The sequence below is a fragment of the Thermobia domestica genome, chromosome 11 (assembly GCF_964235325.1).
Source record: "Thermobia domestica chromosome 11, izTheDome1.hap1.1, whole genome shotgun sequence".
Lineage (NCBI taxonomy): Eukaryota > Metazoa > Arthropoda > Insecta > Zygentoma > Lepismatidae > Thermobia > Thermobia domestica.
The window spans coordinates 14,526,198-14,549,925 of record NC_137464.1 but is presented as its reverse complement, the minus strand read 5'-3'; the positions used below and the strand labels follow the sequence as shown (position 1 = coordinate 14,549,925).

The 23,728-nt window shown below is 37.3% G+C and overlaps 1 protein-coding gene across 1 annotated transcript in view; it reads right to left on the bottom strand.

Annotated features, from left to right (window-relative positions):
- The window catches only part of LOC145663910 (uncharacterized), a 442,435-nt gene that overhangs the window by 23,230 nt on the left and 395,477 nt on the right, over positions 1 to 23,728 (bottom strand). The window contains exons 3-4 of the mRNA XM_081730094.1: positions 14,480 to 16,104; positions 8,528 to 9,413 (exon numbers count right to left, since the gene is read on the bottom strand). Of these exons, the coding sequence (XP_081586220.1) occupies positions 8,528 to 9,413; positions 14,480 to 16,104 (2,511 nt within the window). The remainder of the gene's footprint in view (positions 1 to 8,527; positions 9,414 to 14,479; positions 16,105 to 23,728) is intronic.

The following is a 23,728-nucleotide window of genomic DNA, read 5'->3' as shown; positions in this document are numbered from 1 at the left end:
AAATGGTACTACATCTGTAGTAAGTAGATCTTTGAAGCTCACCTATGTTCGAGAAGTGTATAAGAAGAAAATATTTGAAATTTAAATCTTCATATTAAAATCCACAACGGAATAAAAATTGTTCATCTTTTATCCTTGGATGATGTGCTATTAAGTTACAGGGTTGGAAGGTGGAGCTTGATGATTTTTTTTTTAAAAAAAAAAAGAAAAAAAAAAGAATACCGCAATCTTGAAGCAGCTATTGGATAGAGGAGTCCCAAGAGGTTCTGTACGAGATCTTCTCATCTCGTTGCATTTCTTTGGAAACAGCCAACTTCTGATTGTCTTGCGCGCTACGAGGATCACTTCGGGAAAATAGTCACAGAAGCAGGAGCAGTGATACAATACGCGCTTAGTTAACTCTAATCGAAATATCCCTTTCGAGTGAAAAAAAAAATGTTTCTCCATCGTATAAAAAGATTTTTCCCTTTTAATTCGCACTCGTTAAGTTAATGACCAAGCAAATTGAACTCTGTTTCAGCGTGGCCAATATTTTGCACCTCTTCTCCTGCCTTCTTCGTCGCACACATCAAATTCATGCACTTACTGTTTACATAACAACTTCGTATTTTGAGAACCAAAACCTTCCGCCTTAACCGCCAGTCTAGTAGATAGCACGTGCGCTTTATATGCGCATAGTCCCGGGATCGTTGAACTTTGAATGCATTATGGTGACTCGGATTCCACCTTAAACTGTATGCCCACGCCTTATTTAGCCTCGGTGCTGGAAATAATTGCTAAACTAAAAAAAAAAATCTTCATAAATACGAAGTTTAGCGTTTTTATGCGCAAGGGTTTAAAAACAATATGTGCTAATCAGTGGGCGAATTTCCAAACCTATTGAAAACAAAACGCAAGTCTAGGTTTATAATTATGTAAGAACTTATGAGAGTAGGTAAAGTGTTTTTGATTAGCTCTGTTAAAAAGAAAATGCACCCTGCCACCTATTCGGGAAATAGAAGATTTTTTTTTTTTTTTTTAAGGGATGCTCCATTTTTAATGCTCTTAGGTTATGGTTCATGATTCATCATTCATGGTTAGATTGTCTATTTTTCTTCAAGGTTAACGTCCCATGATTATACCCTTAAGGCTAAAGGAGACAGACGATTAAGGCACGTGAATGATGGTGGGAGAATTGGTGAAATGAGAACGTGGAAGGAAACGAGAGTACTCCAAGAAAACCCACAAACACAATGTTGTCCATCACAAACTTACTTGGCCGGGGCTCGAACCAAAAACTCCATCCACCAGAGGTATACGCTCTACCACTGAGCCACCGTGCCCCGGTAAGACTTTCTAATAATCTCTTGGGGAATAAATAATACACTTAATAAAACCATATACGTGAGTGTTGGAGAGAGGCAAAAAGTATTTTATCTTTAGTTTTACGCTTTTAGACATGGCGCTAAAAATAAATCAAGAAAGAACACACGGGGTCTTATGTAGAGTCGTTCTGACGCGTGATTAGAGTCATACTAAACAGTTCGACTAATGTATGTTTCCTGCAGTAGTCAGCCTTTAGTATGACGCTAATCATAGGTCAAAACGACTCTGAATAAGGCGGCTGGATACTGTCCATGGTCTGATCGGGATACGATCGTACAACGCAACGATTTCGCGATCTCCAATCGAACAGAACGTGAACCAATGCATTGAGTAAACTATTTGCTGATTTATGTTATGTCAAGCGTTTATTTATTACTAGCTGAAGTACACGACGTTCCCGTTGCTGTGTTTTAATACATAACCTAATAAAAAGAGAAGAAGACGAAGAATGTTCTTACAAACATTCCATTGCTCTTGAATATATCCTGTGCTATGTAAGCCCACATAACAATATAATGTTGGTTGCATAAAATGCAAGGCATGCTTACACACTATCAGAAACGGCCATAAATTTTGATCCCCGCCATTCCCCCCCCCCCGACCGAAAACCGAAAAAAAAAACTGTTTCGTACGTAATTAGATGTTATGAACATTATCTGTGTACAAAATTCGGTGATTCTAGATGGCTCCTCTCTATAAGAAAAATGGACAAATTATTATTATTATTATTATTATTATTATTATTATTATTATTATTATTATTATTATAAGATCAATTATTAAAACGTTTTAGTCTACATCTACAACTAAAATAGAATATAGTTAATAAGGGGAAAGCGAAACGGAATTTTTAAAATATAAAAGTGGTAGCGGTAGCTTAGTTTAAAAGTGCTCATCTCTTCGATATCAGGTAACTTTCAGTGGACAAATATCGTGTAGAGCTCCTTCGTGGCTAAGCGGTTAGCGTACGCGCTTTTGGCGTGAGATATCCGGGATCGATTTCTGGCGGGATTTCACGTGGTTCGAATTCCACGTTAATCAGTAGGTTCCGTCCCATACAGCCTCGCTGCTGAAAGGGACGTTAAACTTAAAATCAACTCAACTCAAATATTGTGTGCGTCGGTTTGCTAGGGGTACTCTCGTTTTCTCTCACGTACTTCATTCCCACCTATTTTATCATCATTATTATCATTACCGTCTGTCTGCCTTACCCTCGAACCATAAACATGAAACGTTAAGCTAAATAATAATAGCTGAAATAACCAATTTAATAATCTTCGCTTTGACTAAACCTTTTTTAAATTTCTGTTGTTTTTTTTTCCCCCGAGAGGGACAAGTTCTCGGTCGGAAAGTTGTAGCAGCTTTTTAGGCCAATCATCCTGTGAGAATTTTCCCTCATTCATACCAGTAGATGCTGGTATACAGGGTTCCTTATGAAAGTAATGCGCATGATTTTATTGTGATGCGACTATCCTTGGCAGCGCTATAAAACCGGTCGAACAATGTGGTGGGGGTCTGTCCTTTCAACGCAGTCGGTCGCGACCAGTGTGAGCGAAAAGACGTGCCTCCGCCTGAAGTGTTGTTTTCGACTTTGTAACACGGAGCGACAGTGCCCCCAGCCACACATCCTTCATCGTTAGCAAATTCTTGTCCCGGAGCAACACCCCAGTGGTCCCCCATCCCCCTTACAGTCCCGACTTGGCTCTGTGCGACTCCCCCCCCCCGACTGAAGAGAGAGCTGAAAGGAAAGCATTGGAAGACGGTGGAAAACATCCAAAACATGTTGCAACTTTCCTGAGAGGCATTCCTGTCGAGGACTTTCAGGGCGCCTTCCAGGCCTGACAGACACGTCTCCGCAAGTGTATTGATGTAGGGGAGAGTATTTTGGAGAATTTTAAGCATTTGTACAGGTCCGATCAATAAATCTATTTTTCCTAGAAAATGAGCATCACTTTTATAATGGACCTTGTAGTACAGTCACCTACATAAGTACCCTGACTCCTGACTGTTATAATTCCATTACTTGGGGTCCAGGTACTTATGTGGGTGACTGTACCTAACATACAACTCCCGGGCCGCTCCCTTCTTTCCCCATTCCTTTCTTCTTCCCCCATTTCCCGGATAATGTGCTTACCGAGGGACATCATCCCTTATTCGTGATGGGCTTAATGCCCAGAAACTTGTATAACTAAAATAAATAAATAGACTCCTAGCTTTTTGATCATAGGGAGGGGGATATGCCCCTTCTCTCCTCCTGAGTTTGAGATAAAAATATTTTTATGAAGTCAATGGATAATCTCGTCCTCCCTCCCTTTTCAAGCAAAACCTGAACATAAATGTCTCTTTATGTTGGGAGAAAAATAATCGACGAGCGTAAATGATTACTTATACAGTGTCCATAAAAATACTATCAAACTTTAAAGATAGTACTCCGTCGTTTTGATAATCGTATTTAAATTAAATTGGTCATACATATTTTAAAGAAAAACTCAAATATTTTTGTGCATGTCAACATTGAACAACAATATCAATAACGGACATGAGCAAACACAGAAAAAAAAAATTCATTCATGTTTAGCGAGAAAAAAGTAATTCACTCATGTTTACTGTCACAGGTCCAACGTATCTTGACATGCTCACTAATTGGTTATTTCCACAATTGGAAGAGGAAGAAGAAAAAAGGCAATGATTATTTTCCAACAAGATAGAGCACCCCTTCACTGGCATTTACATGTTTGGTAACATCTAAATGAGTGGCTTCCAGAAAGATGGATTGAACGTGCCGGAAATTATGATAATGTTTTCAACAAGTGGCCGCCGAGGTTGCCTAACTAGTTCGGTCTATGACTTCTTTCTAAGGGGGTTACGTAAAAGATTGTGTTTATGTATCCACATTGCCTCAAAACTTGCAAGAAGTAGCAAGCCCGTATCAGTGTTGCCATCCAGTCCGTTTAATCAGATATGTTGGAGCGTGTGTGGCGTGAATGGAAATATCGTCTTGATGGCTGCATCACCACTCGTGACGCCAGTGATCAGTTGAAATGTGACCAGTTTCATTTAAATTCGATTGTCCAAAGCGGCGTTATATCACTTTAAAATATGATAGTATTTTTGTGGACACCCTGTATAATGAATTTATAATTACACATTGTTTATATATATATATATATATATATATATATATATATATATATATATATATATATATATATATAATGGTATTTCCAATTCCAATTTTGAACCTTCTCTGGAGCCTCCAGTTTTCAGTTTTCTTTTTCCACAACACAGCAGAGAAACTAACTACCCTATTCATATTCTTCTTCCCTAGTGACTTCACCTAGTTATGCCAGGATAAGTTTAGTAGCAGTGATGCCAACCTGAAACTTCATAAAAAGTCCCTTTTCTAGAGGCAGGAAATCCCATTTTACTCTTGAATTTCCCACGTTTTACTAATTACCAAAACCTGTAAAATATGGAAACAGAAAACTACTATGTGTTACTCACTTTCTTTAATATTTGAGTAAATTATCCGTAAATTCTGATGATCTACATTTATCAAGTAATTTATGAAAAAGTTCCTTCTTTAATTCAAAGAGATAATTGAAAATATTAATGGAAACAAATACATTTTGATGTCAGAATTTATATTTTTTTCATCACATTTTTGTGCTGTAATCTTCTATTGACCACAGACTATTTATGTTCCATGGTGTGTGTGTGTTTTTTAACTATAAAGTCATGGTATACATTACTTCCACATGAGTATGCATTTTCGAGGAACAAAAATTGTTTTCACGTTTACTGAAGAATTATTAGTTTACTTCTTACTTACAGAGAACTTTATTTGTGTCTATGTAGCAAATATATGAAAAATCCCATATATCATGCCAATTTCTATGAAAAACAAAAAACTCTCTTTATCCCTATACGAGAAATTGGTAGTAAGACTATTCATGGCTTTGGATTAATTGTTTTAACAAAAGAGACACTGACCAAAGCTTAAAACTTTACTTTATTTTAAATTATAATTTGTAACTGTTTCGGATATCTAGCATATCCTTCTTCAGATAGAGAAGAAAAATAAATAAATAAATAAATAAATAAAAATAAAGGGCCCTTATAAGAACCAAAAATAAAGGATGTGATTAATTGGAAAGTGAACACGAAGACTTACAGGATGGGCTGAAGGCCTCGGTAAATAAGAAAAATAAATAAATAAATAAAAATAAAAAAGTACAACAATGACTCTATATATGACTGTTAAAAGAATTTAAATTTTTTATAACAATGAATATATATATGACGGTTAAAGAATTTAAACTCTGTTATAACAACATTTATATATATGTCTGTATTTTCATTAATTTCGATCGTGTCTGAAGAAGGATATGCTAGATATCCGAAACAGTTACAAATTATAATTTAAAATAAAGTAAAGTTTTAAGCTTTGGTCAGTGTCTCTTTTGTTAAGAGAAATTGGTGTTTAAAAAATCCACAAAATGGGATTTTTTCCCACGAGCTGGCATCACTGCTAAGTAGGATGCTTTCCCTCTTGAAAATAGTTCCTATTAAAATTCCCCTCCACTGCCGCGCCTGAGGATTTTTCTTCAAACTACTGGTAGCATCACTGCTTAAGGCAAAAGCGAAATAAAAACAAAAGAAACAACCGTTCGGTAACAAAAGAATTGAGAAAAATGGAGAAAAGGCCTCAGAGACCGAAAAGGGAATTACACTCTACAGTAAGACAGACAGACACTAGTAATTATAGAAAATAGAAAACAAGAAAGTAAGAAAGACAGAACTTCCAAATGATCTGTGATAACCTTTCCAACCAAACAATGGAAATGAAAAGATAATGAAAGCAGCTTCTTGTTTTCATTTAAACCAAAGAAAGATAAGACAGCGTCTATCAACACTTACATATATCGTGACCCCACGAGGAACATTTATCACACAGCGAATCAAGTAGTTAATTGCACCAATACATATTTAAAACTATAATTGGCTACTTAAATATGGAATCACGTTGCGGAATTAAGAATGATTCTCACTAACCAACAAATTGCAGGCGCTAGGCGGACAACAACACTATTTTTCTTCTTTTTTCATGACGTTTTGCGCTAATGTGTTTATATGCTGGTGGCTGGCCTGAAAATACGAGGGAAGTTCAATTTAAACCAGGACTTCATTTTATGGCTAATCTTAGCCATTTTCATATATGCTGGTTAGCCAGTAAAGCAATATTGTAATGTATCAAGTGCTTCTCTGTACAAACAATGCCATATGCTTCTGTTAGTAAACATCACCATATGTATTTACGACGGAGTACTACGCCTCACGTACCACCAGTACCACCTACAAGTCACATGACAACATGACAGCAGCAGCGCCACAGTCGTCAGGACGCCAATATAATGGCCAGCATCCAGTGGACAATCACCAGTCTTCGATTGGTCTCCCTCCTCTTGCTTGCTTGGAGCACTAGGAGATCCTGTCCTCGACCGCACGGTCTTGAGCTACCTAATTTCTACCTCACAATAGAGAAAATTGTACTAAAAGTATTTCTGTAAATACAATTGTTATTGGAGGATTTTTATAAATAAACCGGTAGTGGGAATCAATTCCGGACTCTGATTTTATCAACTTAGCTCTACCCAGCAGAAACTTTTACAATATACTCGTAGTTTAGCTATTATCTATTATTTTGGGCAATTCTGACAATAACTGCCAATTTCTTACCATTTGACCTTAGCGGAAGTTAAATATATTTTCGTATAGTTTTTTTTTATTTGTTGATTATCCCGTTTGTAGTCACTTGCCATACCACAATGTAACTTACATACTTATTTTATTAAGAATACTGCTTAGAAGTCACGGTCTTACTGTCAGTCAGACGTTCAGAAATTCCACCTTCTCATAGCCAATTTCAACACGTAGTTGATTTGCAAATGAGTATTTTCATTCTGTTAGATCAATACAGGTTGACAATTTAAAAAGAAATGGCCATCGATAATCCGGTTCATTCATATTTCCGCCAGGACTTTCGAAGTGCATTTTCATGTTTACCGCGTTGGCACGCCGCTGTTTTCTGGAGGCGCCGTTTATGTTTTAATGGCGCTGTAATTTGGTAATTAGTTGTTGCTCCTGCATCTACAAGTGGGCATTATTTGTCATTGGACCATTGATTTGTTGAATTATCTTCTTGTAAACGACTGCACAGTGACCCATTATTCTGTTGAATATACACACAAGCATAAAAAATTCGGAATTCTTCGGGTTCGGAGGTTGCCTGTTTGTTGTCAACCTGTACCTTAAATTATGTAAAGTTTCAAAGATGGCCTATGTCCGTGAGTGACGATGTGGGCCATGGTGGTTTCCAGTTCTCAACAGTAATTCCTACAAACATTCAACGCGTGAAACCCTTGGGAATAGACGTATAACATAGTCAAATCGCACGAGAGACTAATCCTTTCTATGGGAATGGTGAATACAAGCATTCATGACCAATTATTTTAGAAAATTTAGCCATAATCTTACTACATCATCGTACGAGTAAAAACAAGACGAATCTACCCGAAAGCTTATACAATGGTGTAAAAACCTGAATTTTATGTTTCAGATTTTACACACGAGAGAATATCAGAAATAATGTGTATATATAGAATCTACCTAAAACCATTACTGTATCTAAGGAAAACAACCTGTATTGAATCAGTAGCGGCTCTTGACGGAAGTCTCACCAGTCAAGACTTAAATTGTATCGCTAAAGCTAAGGGAAGAGTGTTTCATACAGACTGAAAAAGGTATATACAAGTATTTGCGAATAAGATAAGCTTTTTGTACATTAGTGCATTAGCAAGCTAAGTCATAGATTGAGGAAGTGTATTCTCTCAAGAGCCGCCACTGTATGAAATCTTCTATACACATTAAGTAATACCCGAGATAATCCTCTACATTTATGCTTACACAAGAGGGATTTGCAGCAATGTAAAACAATAGAGAGAAGTCCGTCTGAATTCTTATGCAACAACAAACATCCAAGAGAAGTCTGATAGAAATTTTCTACACTAGCAAACACTCAAGAAAAGTTTGTCTGTAATCTTAAAGGGTAACATAAATCCACAATACATCTAACAGAAACAAAATACCCCTAGTTGCTTACCTCTATCCTAAATGTCCAGCCATCCAAACTAAGAAGACGTAACGTGTTGTTTTTGCCCAGAGATTGACAAAGAAGCTGTGTAGGGCCATCTTCTAGTACCAGTCTTGGTGAGCCAAGATCAAGGAGTTGCAGCGAAGTGTTCTCTGCTAATGCAACAACAACAGGCAACACTTCACCAAGTTTCGTTCCGCCTTCAAGACGTAAGGCGTCAAGGCATCGACTTTTACGAATAGTTTCACCCAGGCACAAGGCATCGTCGGCACCCAATAGGCACTTACTCACATTGAGACTTCTCAGCTTACAACCAGGTTCACGAATTGCTTCAAAAACGTCATGGAAGCCCGAAGAATGAATGTTGCTGTCACAAGCAGGCAAAGGATGGAACAGTTTTTGGAAAAGGATGGAATCAGAGTTTCTTTTATCATCTTGTCGCGGCAACGTTGCTGGTCTGCTTAGACTATTGTAAACACCCACCCTTGGCAGAGAAAAGTAGCAGGATTTCGGAGAATATGACGGAGGATTGTTAAGCGTTTGCTTCATGAAAAACTGCAAAGCATTCAGTTTATCGCCCCCACTGCTACTGCTCCCACTTCCAACACTCGCCCCACTTGACGGAGGATCGTCCCTTCGCATCCCCCAACTGCCGCTAAGATTCAACGCCATTAAAGGTCGAGTCCGAATTAAATTAGCGATTGCTTTTAGTCCTTCGCGTCCACAGCCTAAATGAGGCAAATGTAGCACCGAGACTTGCGAGGCCTTGTCCAAAGCACCACATAACTGCACCACTTGATTTGTCCCGAGATTTAAGTCCAGCACCAACTTATTTAACGAAGGACTTGCTAGATCTTCCAGGCTTTCACATAGGGAATCAACCAAAGGTTGAAACCTGAAATAAGAAAATGGCATTAATAATTAATCAAAGAAAGTATTACTAAAATATTTCAACACAAACTTATTCAAATGTTAACAGAACTAGTCAACAGTTGCAATAACTACGTACAGAATGTGTCAAAAAAGGTATCGGGACTACATTCATTTAAAAAAAATTATTGGAGCTATATGTAGAATGAGTTAAAATTCTCCTAAGATCTATTTGCCACAATACCCCATTGGTATGCCTCCTAGAGGTTCACCGAAATCATCATCTGGCACTGTGCTTGCTTGCTTCCTTTTCACTATCCCATAAAAGTGGTTTCTTTCAGGCTCCGTTTCATCCTAGGGAAGAGAAAGAAATTGGGCGGAGCCGTAGGTAGGCTAGGGCAGCCTTACCTTGTTGTGGTTCACCATAAAAGATCATAAACGCTTATCAAATTGTCCAAAAGATTATAGGCTCATACTTCACACGTTCCAACAGTTCGCGACAAATCGACACATGGGTTTCCTTCTATTGTCCGGATAAAACATTTAGAACAAATTTGAAACACACTTTCCTCATCTACAAATCGTCTGACAGTCTTATTCCTGACGACACTATAAAATTTCATACCTGGTGCCATTCCCACTATGCAAAGGCTCAGAGGCTGAGCAGAGTTGTGACGTATACCTGACATTCCCGACCAACATCCTTGCCCATGGAGACCATACTCCACTCCTTCCTAGTGATGGGCAGTGGGAATATTCCCGGTGGGAAGGAAAATTTAAAAAATCGGAATATTTCCGGTTTTTTCCCCTAGCATATAAATTCCCGGGAAGGAATTTATTTCCATTTCTTTACTTTATCTTCCAAATTATAAGGACCATATGACTAATTACTTCATTTTCATTTATTATGATTTGCTTCTAGGTTTTAAATAATTTGGAGGTTTAAAAAAATTAAAATTTGCTGATTGTACTTTATATAACTACTAATATGAATCTTTATGTTCCATTTCCATTTGCACTAAAATGTAGCAAAGTACTAATTTACAAATGATGAAAAGGAACCAGTTTGCAATGTAATGTAAAAATTACGTAGAAATATAGATAAAGTACTGCTAATATACCCCGAACCACCGTTAGTAAGAAACGTCGGTCTGTCTCCTGTCTCTCATGTCGAATTTCTGAAGAGGTACCCGGACTTCTCTTACATAGTGAATTAATGCATGAAATTTCGAGAAATAGGTAGGAAGAAATGTCGTGTGGCAATGTTACGTGCAAAACTATAATATCTTGCAAAATTACAATTAATTATAAGTCAATATCTTGCAAATATTGTGAACATAAATATGTATGCGCAAACGTTGATAAAACGGTGAGACATGTGTCTTCTGGCAGTTACCCAACCTAATTTGTTTATAACATTTAAAATTTTAATATGTTTATAATATCAGTAGTAGATTTAAGTTTAGAAAATCCACTTACATATAAATTCAAACTGTTCAGCGGTATAAAAGTATGTGGACTTACTATACCATTTTTCCCCACATATTTGCTTGCATAGAACATATTGTAAGTAAATATACATTTATGCGTACTCTCTAAATATAATAAACTATTAATAAAATAGCATAATACCGTTCAGAATATACATTTTAAAGAATCCTCTAGAGACAATAGTAATAAAATACTATGATAAAAAAAAAGATTTAACTTTGAAATCATAATATAGTAATAGAACGCGATTTTCTTTGCGATTGTACATAAATTCCCGGAAAATTCACATTTTTGGGAATCTTCCCGGGAATTTACCCATCACTACTCCTTCCCCACAGCTAGGAAAAACTAGTCCCGATACTTTTTTTAACAGATCCTTTAGGTAGTCTGTTGAAGGAATATCTTTGCAATTAGAGAGTAAGTAGTCAGAAGTTTATAGCTACTCAGAAGTTCAGACATCATAAGCTTAATTGCAAGAACATATCTTGACTTTTCTTTATCAGCTTCATCGCTGCAACTTCAACGTATGATTTCGAAAGTTAGCGTTTCTTAGGAACGTAAACATCACTGTTTTCTCATGAAAGCTTTTTGATTACACATTCTCCAAAGTTCTCCCTAATGAGCAAGCTTTTAAACTCCAACAAAGTTGCAAAATACAAATTTACGATTCATCTCCTATTTGAGTACTGTTTTGTTCTAGCCACGCAGAAGCAAAGCTTTTCGTAAAGAAAGAAAGAAAAAAAATATAACGAACAAATAATTTGAGCTAGTTTGGAGAGTTTATTTCGAGTGTTTCACTACTTCAATTAAATTTGTATATTTTCAGGTGCAGACGTAAGTCCAATTCACCTATGCCAATTTTTATCATAAATTATTTTTTTAAAAATAATGTATCTATTTTCACAATTTTTACAAACCTCTTATTGGTAATTGTTTCAAAACTTCAAAATCCTTGTAGTCGAGATTATTTCGTTGTACAGTCAGGGACAAAAGGTCTTTTCGTTTGATGAAAATAGTTTCATAAATAACTTCAGAATGGAAGGACAATATTTGAGTACAGTTTTCAGTAAATTAAAATCAATTTAATTTTCTGTACGTACCAGCCGGATGAATCAAAATCAAAATCGTCTTCCCGGTAAAAGTCATATATACAAAGTAGTATAGTTTCTTTAAATATATTTGACTAAAATATGGGGGGACGCGTCCCCCCGCTAACGACGACCGTGCTATAGTACTTTATATACTGTACTATAGTTTATTTACTATAGTTAATAAGGATGTGTGTGTAAATAACTTGTTTTATATGGTATATGCACTCGTGTATCAAAGTGCAAGTGAATTCGCTACTGTGGTTGTGTGTTAGTTCTCCCCCCGTTGAAAAAATTCTACGGGCGCCCGTGTCGTTGTATATGACTAGTTGCTTCCCCCCAAGTTTTAGGCTTAGTTGCAAATTGCCTGCATACTAGCGGCATCTTTTGGCATCAGAAGTAAGCGCAGCTAGCGACAACTATTAGCCTAACTGTGAACTATTAAGAATTGGCGTGACTGACAGACTGATAGAACTTCTGTTTATAATAAAGGATCAAGAAAATCTAAATATTTTCGCCTAGATGTTTATGTAACAATAAAGCTTAAATACTTTTAAGTTTACATATTAGTGTTACTCACAGACTTACATGTTTTTGCATTATAAATAGAGTTGTTCAATATTCTTTGTTACGAGAGGCTATCGACGAGGTAAATACTGTTTCTGATATTATGGGGGGAGTTTTTTTTATTATTATTTGAGACAACCATGTACCTTCTAAACGAATAGACAAAAAAAACGCCAACTCAAAGTTTTTCCTTAAAGACGCCACTAACGCCAGGCTATTACATATTTCAAAATCTACACGTCAATCAAAAGCTTACGATACTCCCACATATATTATTCAGCGTTGTGAAATAAGGACGATAAAGTATTACATGTATCCGATATTTTGAAAACTTTTACCAAAGTAAAAAAAAAAAAAAAAAAAAAAAACTAAGATGAATGGAGCAATGCACATCCCGAATTACCTCACTGACGAATACTATGATCATGGTATGACAACCATTGCGGGGAGCCAAGCCGTCATGAAGTGAGACGTGGAGAATGGGCTCCACGCTGTCTGCGGGGAGGGGAGGCTCCAAGCCTTTAGTTAAGCCACTGGCTGAATCAGATCAGAGACCCCACATACCAGAGGTAAGCACTCTACCACTGATCCATTGCAGCCTCTTCCTCAATTTCTGGACATGCGTGTATGTTGTTAAATTGTAAAATTTGAATTCTAAATACTATACTACCAAAATTCTTTAATTAGTCATTGCAATAGTCAAATATATCTGACATATCTTAATACATTTAAATACGAGGGTTGCACTGAAAGTTTCGTGAATCACGTACTAGAAACAATGTAATCTGTTAGATTTTGTTGTAGGTATGAACTGTCATCTTTGTTTACTCTAAATGCAAAACCGTGTAACTCGGAATCTTTGTCGTTGCAGGGCACCAGTTTGAAGTGAAGTGGTCGTGATTAAAAATGAACCTGACCAGAAAGCGTTTCCGCGCCATGATTTATTACGATTTTCGCCAAGGGTTAACACAGCAAGAGTGTGTTCGTCGGCTGGCTGCTACTTTTTCTAATGAAGCCGCATTCTACACAACAATTTACAGGTACTTTCAGGAATTCAGATGTTGTCGGGTCAGCCTGAGTGATAAGGAACGTGGAGGTCGTCCATCGACAGCCATTGTGCGCCAAAACATTGAAGATGTTCGTGAATTAATTAACACTGATCGGCATGTGACTTATCGCGAAATTCAGAGGACCTTAGGCATTGGTATGAGGCAAATACAAACAATATTGCATTATCATTCAGGTGTGAAAAAACTTAGTGCTTATTGGATCCCACACAATTTAACTCAAGCACAAAAAGACGCCCGTGTGTGGTGCAAAGCTACAATGAAAGTTCAAGTCTGCACCATCTAATTTGGTGTTTAACATCGTAATAGGTGATGAAACTTGGATTTATGCATATGAACCGGAAACAAAGTTATAATCTGCCGTGTGGGTGCTCCGCGATGAAACTAAGCCAACCAAAGTTGTTCGTGCACGTGAATTTCTGGAACAGGAAAAAGTTGAGATCATGACATATCCGGCTTATTTCCCTGATTTAGCCCCCAGTAAAATCTTTCTGTTCACAATAATCAAGAACATCTTGTGTGGGAAGGGTTTTTGCACTCCAGAAGTCATCGAGGCATATGAACTTGCATGTTTCACAGGTACCAACTTCGGAGTGGCATAACTGTTTCAAGATGTGGTTCTAACGCATGAAACAATGCATTGTTCCACAAGGGAGTACTTTGAAAAACAATAAAAAAAAATTGCTTTAGTTGGATGTTCTTGCGTTCTATCATTTTCCCGGAACGCTTGTAATAATAGATTCTTGACATAATTCAAAATTCTGTTGGAAAAGAATTGTAGAGGTAACTAACTAACCAATTTGAGTTGAATGGAACTTTCTCTGTAAATTGTACATTTTTAAACAGACAAATTATTTAAGCATAAATGGAAATCTTACCTGTCATGTGGGTTGTCCTCTAGGCACGTGATAACCAATTCAAACGTCTGCAGTCGAGCTTTGGGAAGAGTCGTCTTCACGTACGTAGCTAATCTGCCGACCTCTCCACTTGTGAATTCGTGTCCCAGAAGGGACGAAATGCGAACAAGACGGACACTATCATTTCTGGATAAAGCAGTGAAGAAAATGTCAAGAGCTTCACAATCTCCTTTGTCGAATTGGAACACGAGCTCCAAAGCTTCTAGTGCACAGGACTCACTCTGAAGAACATAGGACCAGCCTTCTAATTCTAAGGGCACCGTATGGACCAAAACAGGCCCACTTGTTCCTAAGAGTTTACACAAGGAAGCTACATTGGCTTCTGAAGAACCAGCTGCATGGAGGAGTTGAAATAACGTTCTTGTTGTGAAGTCTAACGGAGAGAGTTGGTTAAACACGAGATAACCCTTTCTTCCTAGCAAACCCATCAGGAATTTTAAGATTAGGACTGAATCTTGGTCCGTAGTACTAGTATTAGCACCACTTACATTCACAGTTCCTGCACCAGAAACACGCTCAACACTTAAGCCCCCTATACAAGGAAGTTCTTCGAGTTCACGTTTTAGGATATTGGCGTAATGGACAATGGACGTTACATAGTATGCCGCTAGAAAAGCACTAAATGTCTTGTGAATTGGATGATAATACTCTCGTTTTTGCCCTCGACCGAAATTGAGGCTCCGGGTAAGAAAACCCAAATCAGTTACTTCTAAACCTCTGCAGAAAGTCCGGATTTCTAGGTCGGTATAGAAATACCTATCCTCTTTAAGACACGCCAAACACAATTTACCAAATTCAACAAGCATTTTTTTACAATGACCTGGCAAATCTGAATTTGTCAGAATTTCGCCACGCTTCATCAAACTTCTTCGGATAAGGCACTTGAAAAGAGCTTGATACAATTCTGGATGGTTTGTAGGTAACTGTCCGCCTTCTTCTTCAAACAACACACACAACAATAACCAACCAAGGGGCCAACTCGCCAAATCTTTTAACGACGGACCTTGTCCTCGTTCGATGCTCACCACGTCCATAAACCGCCCCGCACTTTCTGGTTTTTTATTACTTGTAAAATAAGTGTTCACAAGTTCCTCTACATGAGACCACTCTAAACCTTGTAACAATACCCGTCGATGAAGATACGGATATAAGTCATTGCACCAACCTGGACACGAAGTCACGATTACTCGGCTTTCAGGAAACAACCTTCCTTCCAGAAGGTCTATAGTGTCTCCTAATGCTTCTCGACTGAAAGCTTCATCATACCCATCTAAAACAAACAGTAGCTTCTCCTCCATAAGGCCGAGGCACTTCCAAATTTGTGCAAACCCATCTTTACTCCCCACAGCTTGTTTGGGTAAAAGTTCTTTCTGCAGATAGTGAGCTAATGAGTTACCACGAAGTTCCCGCAGGGGCACGAAGAACGCTATTTGAATTGGTGGGCCTAGCCAACCTCCGTAGCCTCCCGGATCATCCTGAGTCGCCCATGAGTGCAACAGTCGAAGGGCTAAAGTAGTCTTTCCAGAGCCAGGAGCACCTTCAACCAATACTCGCCTTGGAGCATCGTACACTACGCCCTCACTTGTCTGGAAGATAAAAAGAGAACAAAAGGAATTTAATGAATGACTTAGATTATACAAATAGTTCTTATAAATACGTATATTTCAATTGTATGCGCATGTAACACAGAGACACGCGTGATCAAGATGACGGCGCTTGGAACCATGGAAGACCAACTGTACGTACAGGGTATTAATGAACCAAACCAACAAACTTTACGAGATGACTCTCCACATCAAAATAAGAAATAAAGTTCATTGGGCATGTGTGGCAGAATTGCATCGTTTCGGAGCTAGTGCTGTCCAAAGCATGAAAAAATACATCATAACAGACGTTATTCCGAACACGAGAAACCGCAGAGCTGTTGGTTACCATTACTTTAGACTTTCCGTCGATGCATTTTGTGTTTACTGCTGTTAACACAGCAAGGATTACTTTTTGCATACTTTGGATTCACCTTTAAGTCCGTACATATCTGAGAATTCTATTGGAACGTGTTTAAGAATTATGCCCTGTGGAGAAACCCCTTGCACATCTATCGCACATTGTTAAAATATGCATTTTTGAATGGTGTATGTGTCACTTCCTTCCTTTACACCGACATGGACCGCCACTCCATGGTTACTCTTGTTCGAAATGACACAGATTCGGAGCATATAAGTGGCGGCTGTCGAGTGACAAAACTAAATCGGAGCTTATGAGTGGAGTCTATCACGTGACAGCAGAGTGTAGTACATAGGAACTTAAAAATGATATAACACACGAAAAAAATGAAGCATATACAGTACTTGCTAATGGTGGCCATCACATGAAAAAAGTGAAGCATATTAAGAGCTTACGAGTGATGGATGGCTGCTAAGTGTCAAAAGAAAAGCACATCCAAACCTTACGAATAGTGGCCTGTCTCGTAACAAAGCTAAACCACATTCGGAGATTACCAGTGGTTGCTGTCACATGACAAAATAAAAGGATATTCGGAGATTACCAGTGGTTGCTGTCACATGACAAAATAAAAGGATATTCGGAGATTACCAGTGGTTGCTGTCACATGACAAAATAAAAGAATATTCGGAGATTACCAGTGGTTGCTGTCACATGAAAAATAAAAGAATATTCGGAGATTACCAGTGGTTGCTGTCACATGACAAAATAAAATAATATTCGGAGATTACCAGTGGTTGCTGTCACATGAAAAATAAAAGAATATTCGGAGATTACACGTGGTTGCTGTCACATGAAAAATAAAAGAATATTCGGAGATTACCAGTGGTTGCTGTCACATGAAAAATAAAAGAATATTCGGAGATTACCAGTGGTTGCTGTCACATGAAAAATAAAAGAATATTCGGAGATTACCAGTGGTTGCTGTCACATGACAAAATAAAAGAATATTCGGAGATTACCAATGGTTGCTGTCACATGACAAAATAAAATAATATTCGGAGATTACCAGTGGTTGCTGTCACATGACAAAATAAAATAATATTCGGAGATTACAAATAGTAAGTGTCACATGACAAAATAAAAGAATGTTCGGAGATTACAGATGGTAAGTGTCACTTGACAAAATTAAAACACATTCGGAGTATACAAGTGGTGGCTAGTGGCAAAACTAAATAACATTCGGAGCTTATGAATGGAGCTTGTCACGTGACAGGAGAGTGTAGCACATAGGAACTTAAAAGTGATGACAGTGACATGAAAAAAGTGGAGCTATGGTACTTATGAATGGTGGTCATCACATGAAAAAAAAATTAAGCACATTAAGAGCTTATGAGCGATGACTGGCTGCTAAATGTCAAAATAAAAGCATATCCAGACCTTACGAATAATGGCGTGTCTCGTAACAAAACTAAACCACATTCGGACATTACCAGTGGTTGCTGTTACATGACAAAATAAAAGAATATTCGGAGATTACCAGTGGTTGCTGTCACATAACAAAACGAAAGTATATTCAGAGTTCATGAATAGTGACCGTAACATGACAAAAACGAAGCACATTTTGAACTTACAAGTGGTAATTTTCATGCGACAAAGGTAAAGTACATTCTGGGTATAAGTTTGTGCTGGACACCATCGTGTTGGAGAGTTTTGTCGAGATTCTCCCACATCCTCATTTCACCAATTCTGTCCCAAATTAATTACTTTCATTAATCATCTGTCTCTTTTAGCCTAAAGGATATATCGGTGGGACGTAAAGCAAAGATTTCATTAATATATTTAGTAGTTTCAATCTTTTCCCCTTCCCCATTTACCTTCCCCTATATTTTAACAAAAGAAACACTGACCAAAGCTTAAAACCCACTTATATTTTAAATTATAATATGCAACGGTTTCGAATATCTAACATATCCATATTCAGACACTATCGAACATTCTGTGTGCTCGTTAGTGACTGAAGGATATGTTAGATATCCGAAACCGTTACATATTATAATTTAAAATACAAGTGGGTTTTAAGCTTTGGTCAGTGTTTCTTTTGTTAAAATAATCAATCCAAAGCCATGGATAGTCTTGCTACCCTATATTTTCTTTAAAATTCTATAACAAAAGATGAAATTAAGCACATATTTTATTTAGTTAGGTGTCACTGTTAGTTTTTTTTTTTTAAATAAAATATTGTCTCGCGTTCAACTTTTAGTTTAAATGCTCCAAGATTAAGGAAGACAGCGATTATGATGATGATGATGATGATGATGATGATGATGAAGGAAACTATGTAAATAAAGTGTGGAGAAGCGGAAAACCCCTGAGAAAACCCACGCAGTATTCGTTAAAAAAATATATATATATACACCTGTATGAAATCCAGGAAATTGAGTTATTCTCTCTCCTTGGTTTATTACCACGAAACACACGCAAAATAAATCGTGTAGTAATACATCACCCATCCAGTCTAGAGCCCTGCAACGTGATTGTTTAGCTTTTTTAGGGATACTGTTCGTACGACGGTCTCTAGGATTTTGTCCTATATACACACATATACTCCTCACTGTTGCTCTCTCCTTTGTTCTCCATCTCAAAACTCATGTTTCCCCACATGTCACGTTTAACGGATCCTTGTGTTAGGTAGCACCCAGATCCCTTCAAAAAAAAAAAAAAAAAGCTTCTGATGGTGAATTATGTTTCTCCATCACGACCAATAAATCTACAGTTTAAACACCGGAAAAGTCAGGTAAGAAGATGGATGTGAATAGGTGGCGATACAAACGAGGTAAAAATATTCTACATTATACAGGGTATTCGGAAACAATATCAAAAAAAAAAAAAAGTTGAGAATGCTCTAAGAGCATTACCAGAACGAATTTAAAAACAATGAGAGATGGGGCGGAAAAAATAATTGATTGTTCCTACATGTAAAAGTAAATCTTTTTATCCGCACCTTCTGTTTCCTCACAAAAATTCGCAAAGTATCATCTCTCTATGACTTACGGTTCCCGAGATATGGTTCCTTAAAGTTCCCGAAATTCGAACTTTTTTGGTCAATATCTGGAGAACGATGGCCAGTTGGCCAGTAGCCACTGGTTACTATTTGGTACCAAAATGCTCACCATCCTCTTAGGTGTTGATCAGCACCAATATCATCTCTCTATAACTTGTGGTTCCCGAGATACGGCTCCATAAATTTCCGAAAATCAGCCATTTTTTGGCCAATATCTCGGCAACGGTAAGACTGACGCAAAAAAAAAAAAATCCATCACTTTTCAAATAGTTTTGATGCTCTATCGAATGGAGGACTCAAAATTGAAAAAAAAAATTGCAAAATACCAGACAGACAGGCACAGGCAGGCGCGCGCGTGCACAGAGAAAGAAAGAGAGAGAGAGAAAGAGAAAGAAAGAGAGAGAGAAAGAGAAAGAAAGAGAGAGAGAGAGAAAGAGAAAGAAAGAGAGAGAGAGAAAGAGAAAGAGAGAAAGAAAGAGAGAGAGAGAAAGAAAGAGAGAGAGAAAGAAAGAGAGAGAAAGAGAAAGAAAGAGAGAGAAAGAGAAAGAAAGAGAGAGAAAGAGAAAGAAAGAGAGAGAAAGAGAAAGAAAGAGAGAGAAAGAGAAAGAAAGAGAAAGAAAGAGAGAGAAAGAGAAAGAAAGAGAGAGAAAGAGAAAGAAAGAGAAAGAAAGAGAGAGAGAGAAAGAAAGAGAGAGAGAAAGAAAGAGAGAGAGAAAGAAAGAGAGAGAAAGAGAAAGAAAGAGAGAGAAAGAGAAAGAAAGAGAGAGAAAGAAAGAAAGAGAGAGAGAGAGAGAGAGAGAGAGAGAGAGGCATAGAGAATTCAGTAACGAACTTTGGGAAAGGATTTTTCATATGAAAACATTAAAAACATTTTAGACCAACACTAACTGAAATGCCACTTCTTTGGATGATAATAGCTTCATGAAAAGCATTTGAAGACCCCTGCTCCCCTTGGACCATTTCAATGAAAATGTAATGATATAAATACTTAATATCAGAATTGAGGCTGTCTGGTCTCTGGAAAAAGGGTCCTCGGGGAAACTTTGTTTCGTCTCTCAGAAAGTAAAGAGCTCTGTCTCATCTCGTGTTTCTTTGATAAATAGGCTAGAACCTGCCTTCAGATAAAATATCAAACAAGATGTAGTTTAGACCTTCGTGATTGTCTAACAGCTGGCGAACGGATTAGATTCTCGGTGGAAGAGCATTCAACACAATTCCAGTGGTTCAGACTCCATCTTAAATTGTAGATACAACTCTTATGTAGTTTCGGTCCTGAAATCATCATCATAGGTACTCCTAAGTTGGCCACCTGCTCATCTTGGCCTGGTTCATATTAAACCTGCATTTTTCCCTAAAACATTCGTTACTTATTACTCTGTAAGTTGGCCATCTGTCTAACTTGGAAGTTGGCCGCATGAAAGCAGTGTTTACCCTATGATGATAAATTTACCTGCGTATCTTGACCACACAAAATGCCGTTTTGTTATTTTTCATGTATCTCTTTCTTACTTCCACATGAGAGACAAATGTTCTGTATTTGTGACTGGAGACAAAGAAGCATGGATTCCCACGATTTGTTCCTGGAGGTAAATGGCCAGAAGACTACCCTGATAAAAGGAGGTGAAGGAAGATGTGAATAAGAAAAGGCACTTATAGGAATTCAGGAAATTTTTGTACGTATTTGTTTACCCTGTCTGTTTTAGTAAAACCATTAGCTATATCGGCTTCTTTCATCAGTGAGAAGCTTCAGTAGTTCCGAAAAAAAAAAAATCTAAAGGTTAAAGCTAACCATCTCAGTTGAGGAGTTTGATGTAATAAGGCCGTAAGCGAGTTTACCCCCTTTTTTGTATCAAACGCATTTGTGGCTTCTGCCATGCTTATTTAGCCTCCTGGTAACATTTCAATTCAATATCGGAATAAAATGCTGCATATTACATTGTTTTATGTAAGAAAAAAAACACTACTTAAATTTTCAACATAGATTTCTTCTAACTGCATGTTTCAGACTTACGCCCTTATTGCACCAAACTTCTCAATTGTCAACTATTGGCACCTGACGGCTTGTCGAAAGATAGCGGAGATTTTGAGATATGAATTCCCTTAAGATTTTCTCTAAACATCGTTTGCTCCGAGGGAAACATTTCTAGCTCATTAACAAGTGGAGGTAATTACAAAATTAGAATGTGCACATGTGCCAAAAAGAATGAAAGAAATTCATCGAGAATGAACCACCATGAATAAATTTATTAATAATAACTGATTCACTTTTTTTTTTTTTCGAAAGGTACCTACAGAAAATATTTGTCAGTGTCGAAAAAAGTCATATAAACTGAATACAAAATGTTCAATTTATAATCTTGCTTTTCTTGTTTTCAGTCTGAATAACTCAGTGTGCTACAATATTAATTTCAATAAACTGCATACATATGCTTCTACTTTATGGTTGTTTGTGTTATTGTGTTTTCCATCCGAATAATTCAGTGTACCAGACTAGTTTTCGGAAAGAGAAAGATACATATATTAAACACACTGTAGTAGTTTTTTTTTTATTATTATTATTTTTCAAGTATTGTATATTGTTATGATTAGTCTATATACATTATTTAGAAGTAACTGTCGTGCCATTGCTTATTAAAATTTTACAATCAAGTAATACTAGAAATCCTATTCTAAAAATACACAAATCACACTTATTTTCTGTAGGTTGGCCACTTTTCAATGAAACCGATGCTGGCCAACAAAGACAGGTTTCACTGTATGTAGACGAGACGGCTTGTGGTATTGGACCCCCCCCCCCCCCCACACACACACACAAAGATTGGAACTCGCCAAGAAAAATTTCTGGGTGCCTGTCTGTCTCGAATTTAAAAGTGCACTTTTCCTCTAGACCAGTGGTTCTCAAACTTGTTGTTACCGCGACCCACATTAAATATTAAAAAGTACTTTGTGCCTTACCTACTTTTATTCAAGTACACATTGTCATTCTACGAAATTGTGGTATTTCAAACCAATTAAATTTTGTAAATCATATTTCTAATTTTTTTTTCATATAAAGGTAACACACAGCTAACACTATTCTCAATGCAATGCCCTACTTCATAACAGATTTTGACTAACCCATTCTCTTTCCATCCTAACCCTGCATCTGTACTGACTGTACAACAGAAAAAATGAAATGAAATCTTTGAGTTTTACGTCCCACGGTTATGCCGGTTAGGCTAAAGGAGACGGTGATGATGAGTAATGAATGAAATGGTGGAGTGAAGAAAGTGGGAGGAAACGGAAGAACCCCGAGAAAACCCACGCACACGGTGTTTGTTCACCACAAAGTTTACTTGGCGGGGGACTGTACAACAGGGCAGGGCTCTGAGTAACCACTTCTTCTTCACCTAATTAATAAACGCTTTCAATATTCGTTTCCTGAATGGACTTATGATATTTTACAATATATGTTTCTGCATCAAAATAAGATTTTCACAATTGAAAGGTAAAACTTCTCGCGACCCACCAAAGAAACGGCACGCGACCCACACTTTGAGAAGCACTGCTCTAGACTATCGTCTCGTGGGCAAGACTATTTGGTTTACAATGTATAACTCAGCGACTTTAGACGAAATAATCCACTTTGCTTTGAACCGCTGAAACTAACATGTTTTCTTAACTTATCGTAGTAGTTCTTGAGAACTCCAAAGAGAGTCTGACTCAGTCGAAAATTTTAAATCCCAAATATACACTTTTTTTAGAGTTTGTAGTTTTCGATCCTTTTTATTTTACTTGGGATGTTTTCAGTACTTGGTTATAGAAGAAAAACTTTTATCAAAGAAAGTCTAAGAGAAATGTGTGTTACTGAATAAACTTACTAACTCGAAGCAAAAGTAAACATTGAAGCTTGTCTCTCAGGGGGATGGGAGAAACAGAGCATACGAGCACCATACAGGTACTTTGCTTTTACTGTATGAAACAGAACGGGAATATATGAAGACATGGAAGAAAATATTATTATTATTTATTTTTACTTTATTTATTTTTTCTTAAATATGCTTCTGGCGAATATCCGGCAAAGATACAGAAACTCGCATTCGTGGACAGGAAAAAGATGAATAAAAAAAAAGAAACAGTTTGCAAATATGTATAACTTGCCAACATTTCGTATTCGCTAAGGCACGAGTTTCAGTAAACCATACATATTCGCATTTTTACGAACT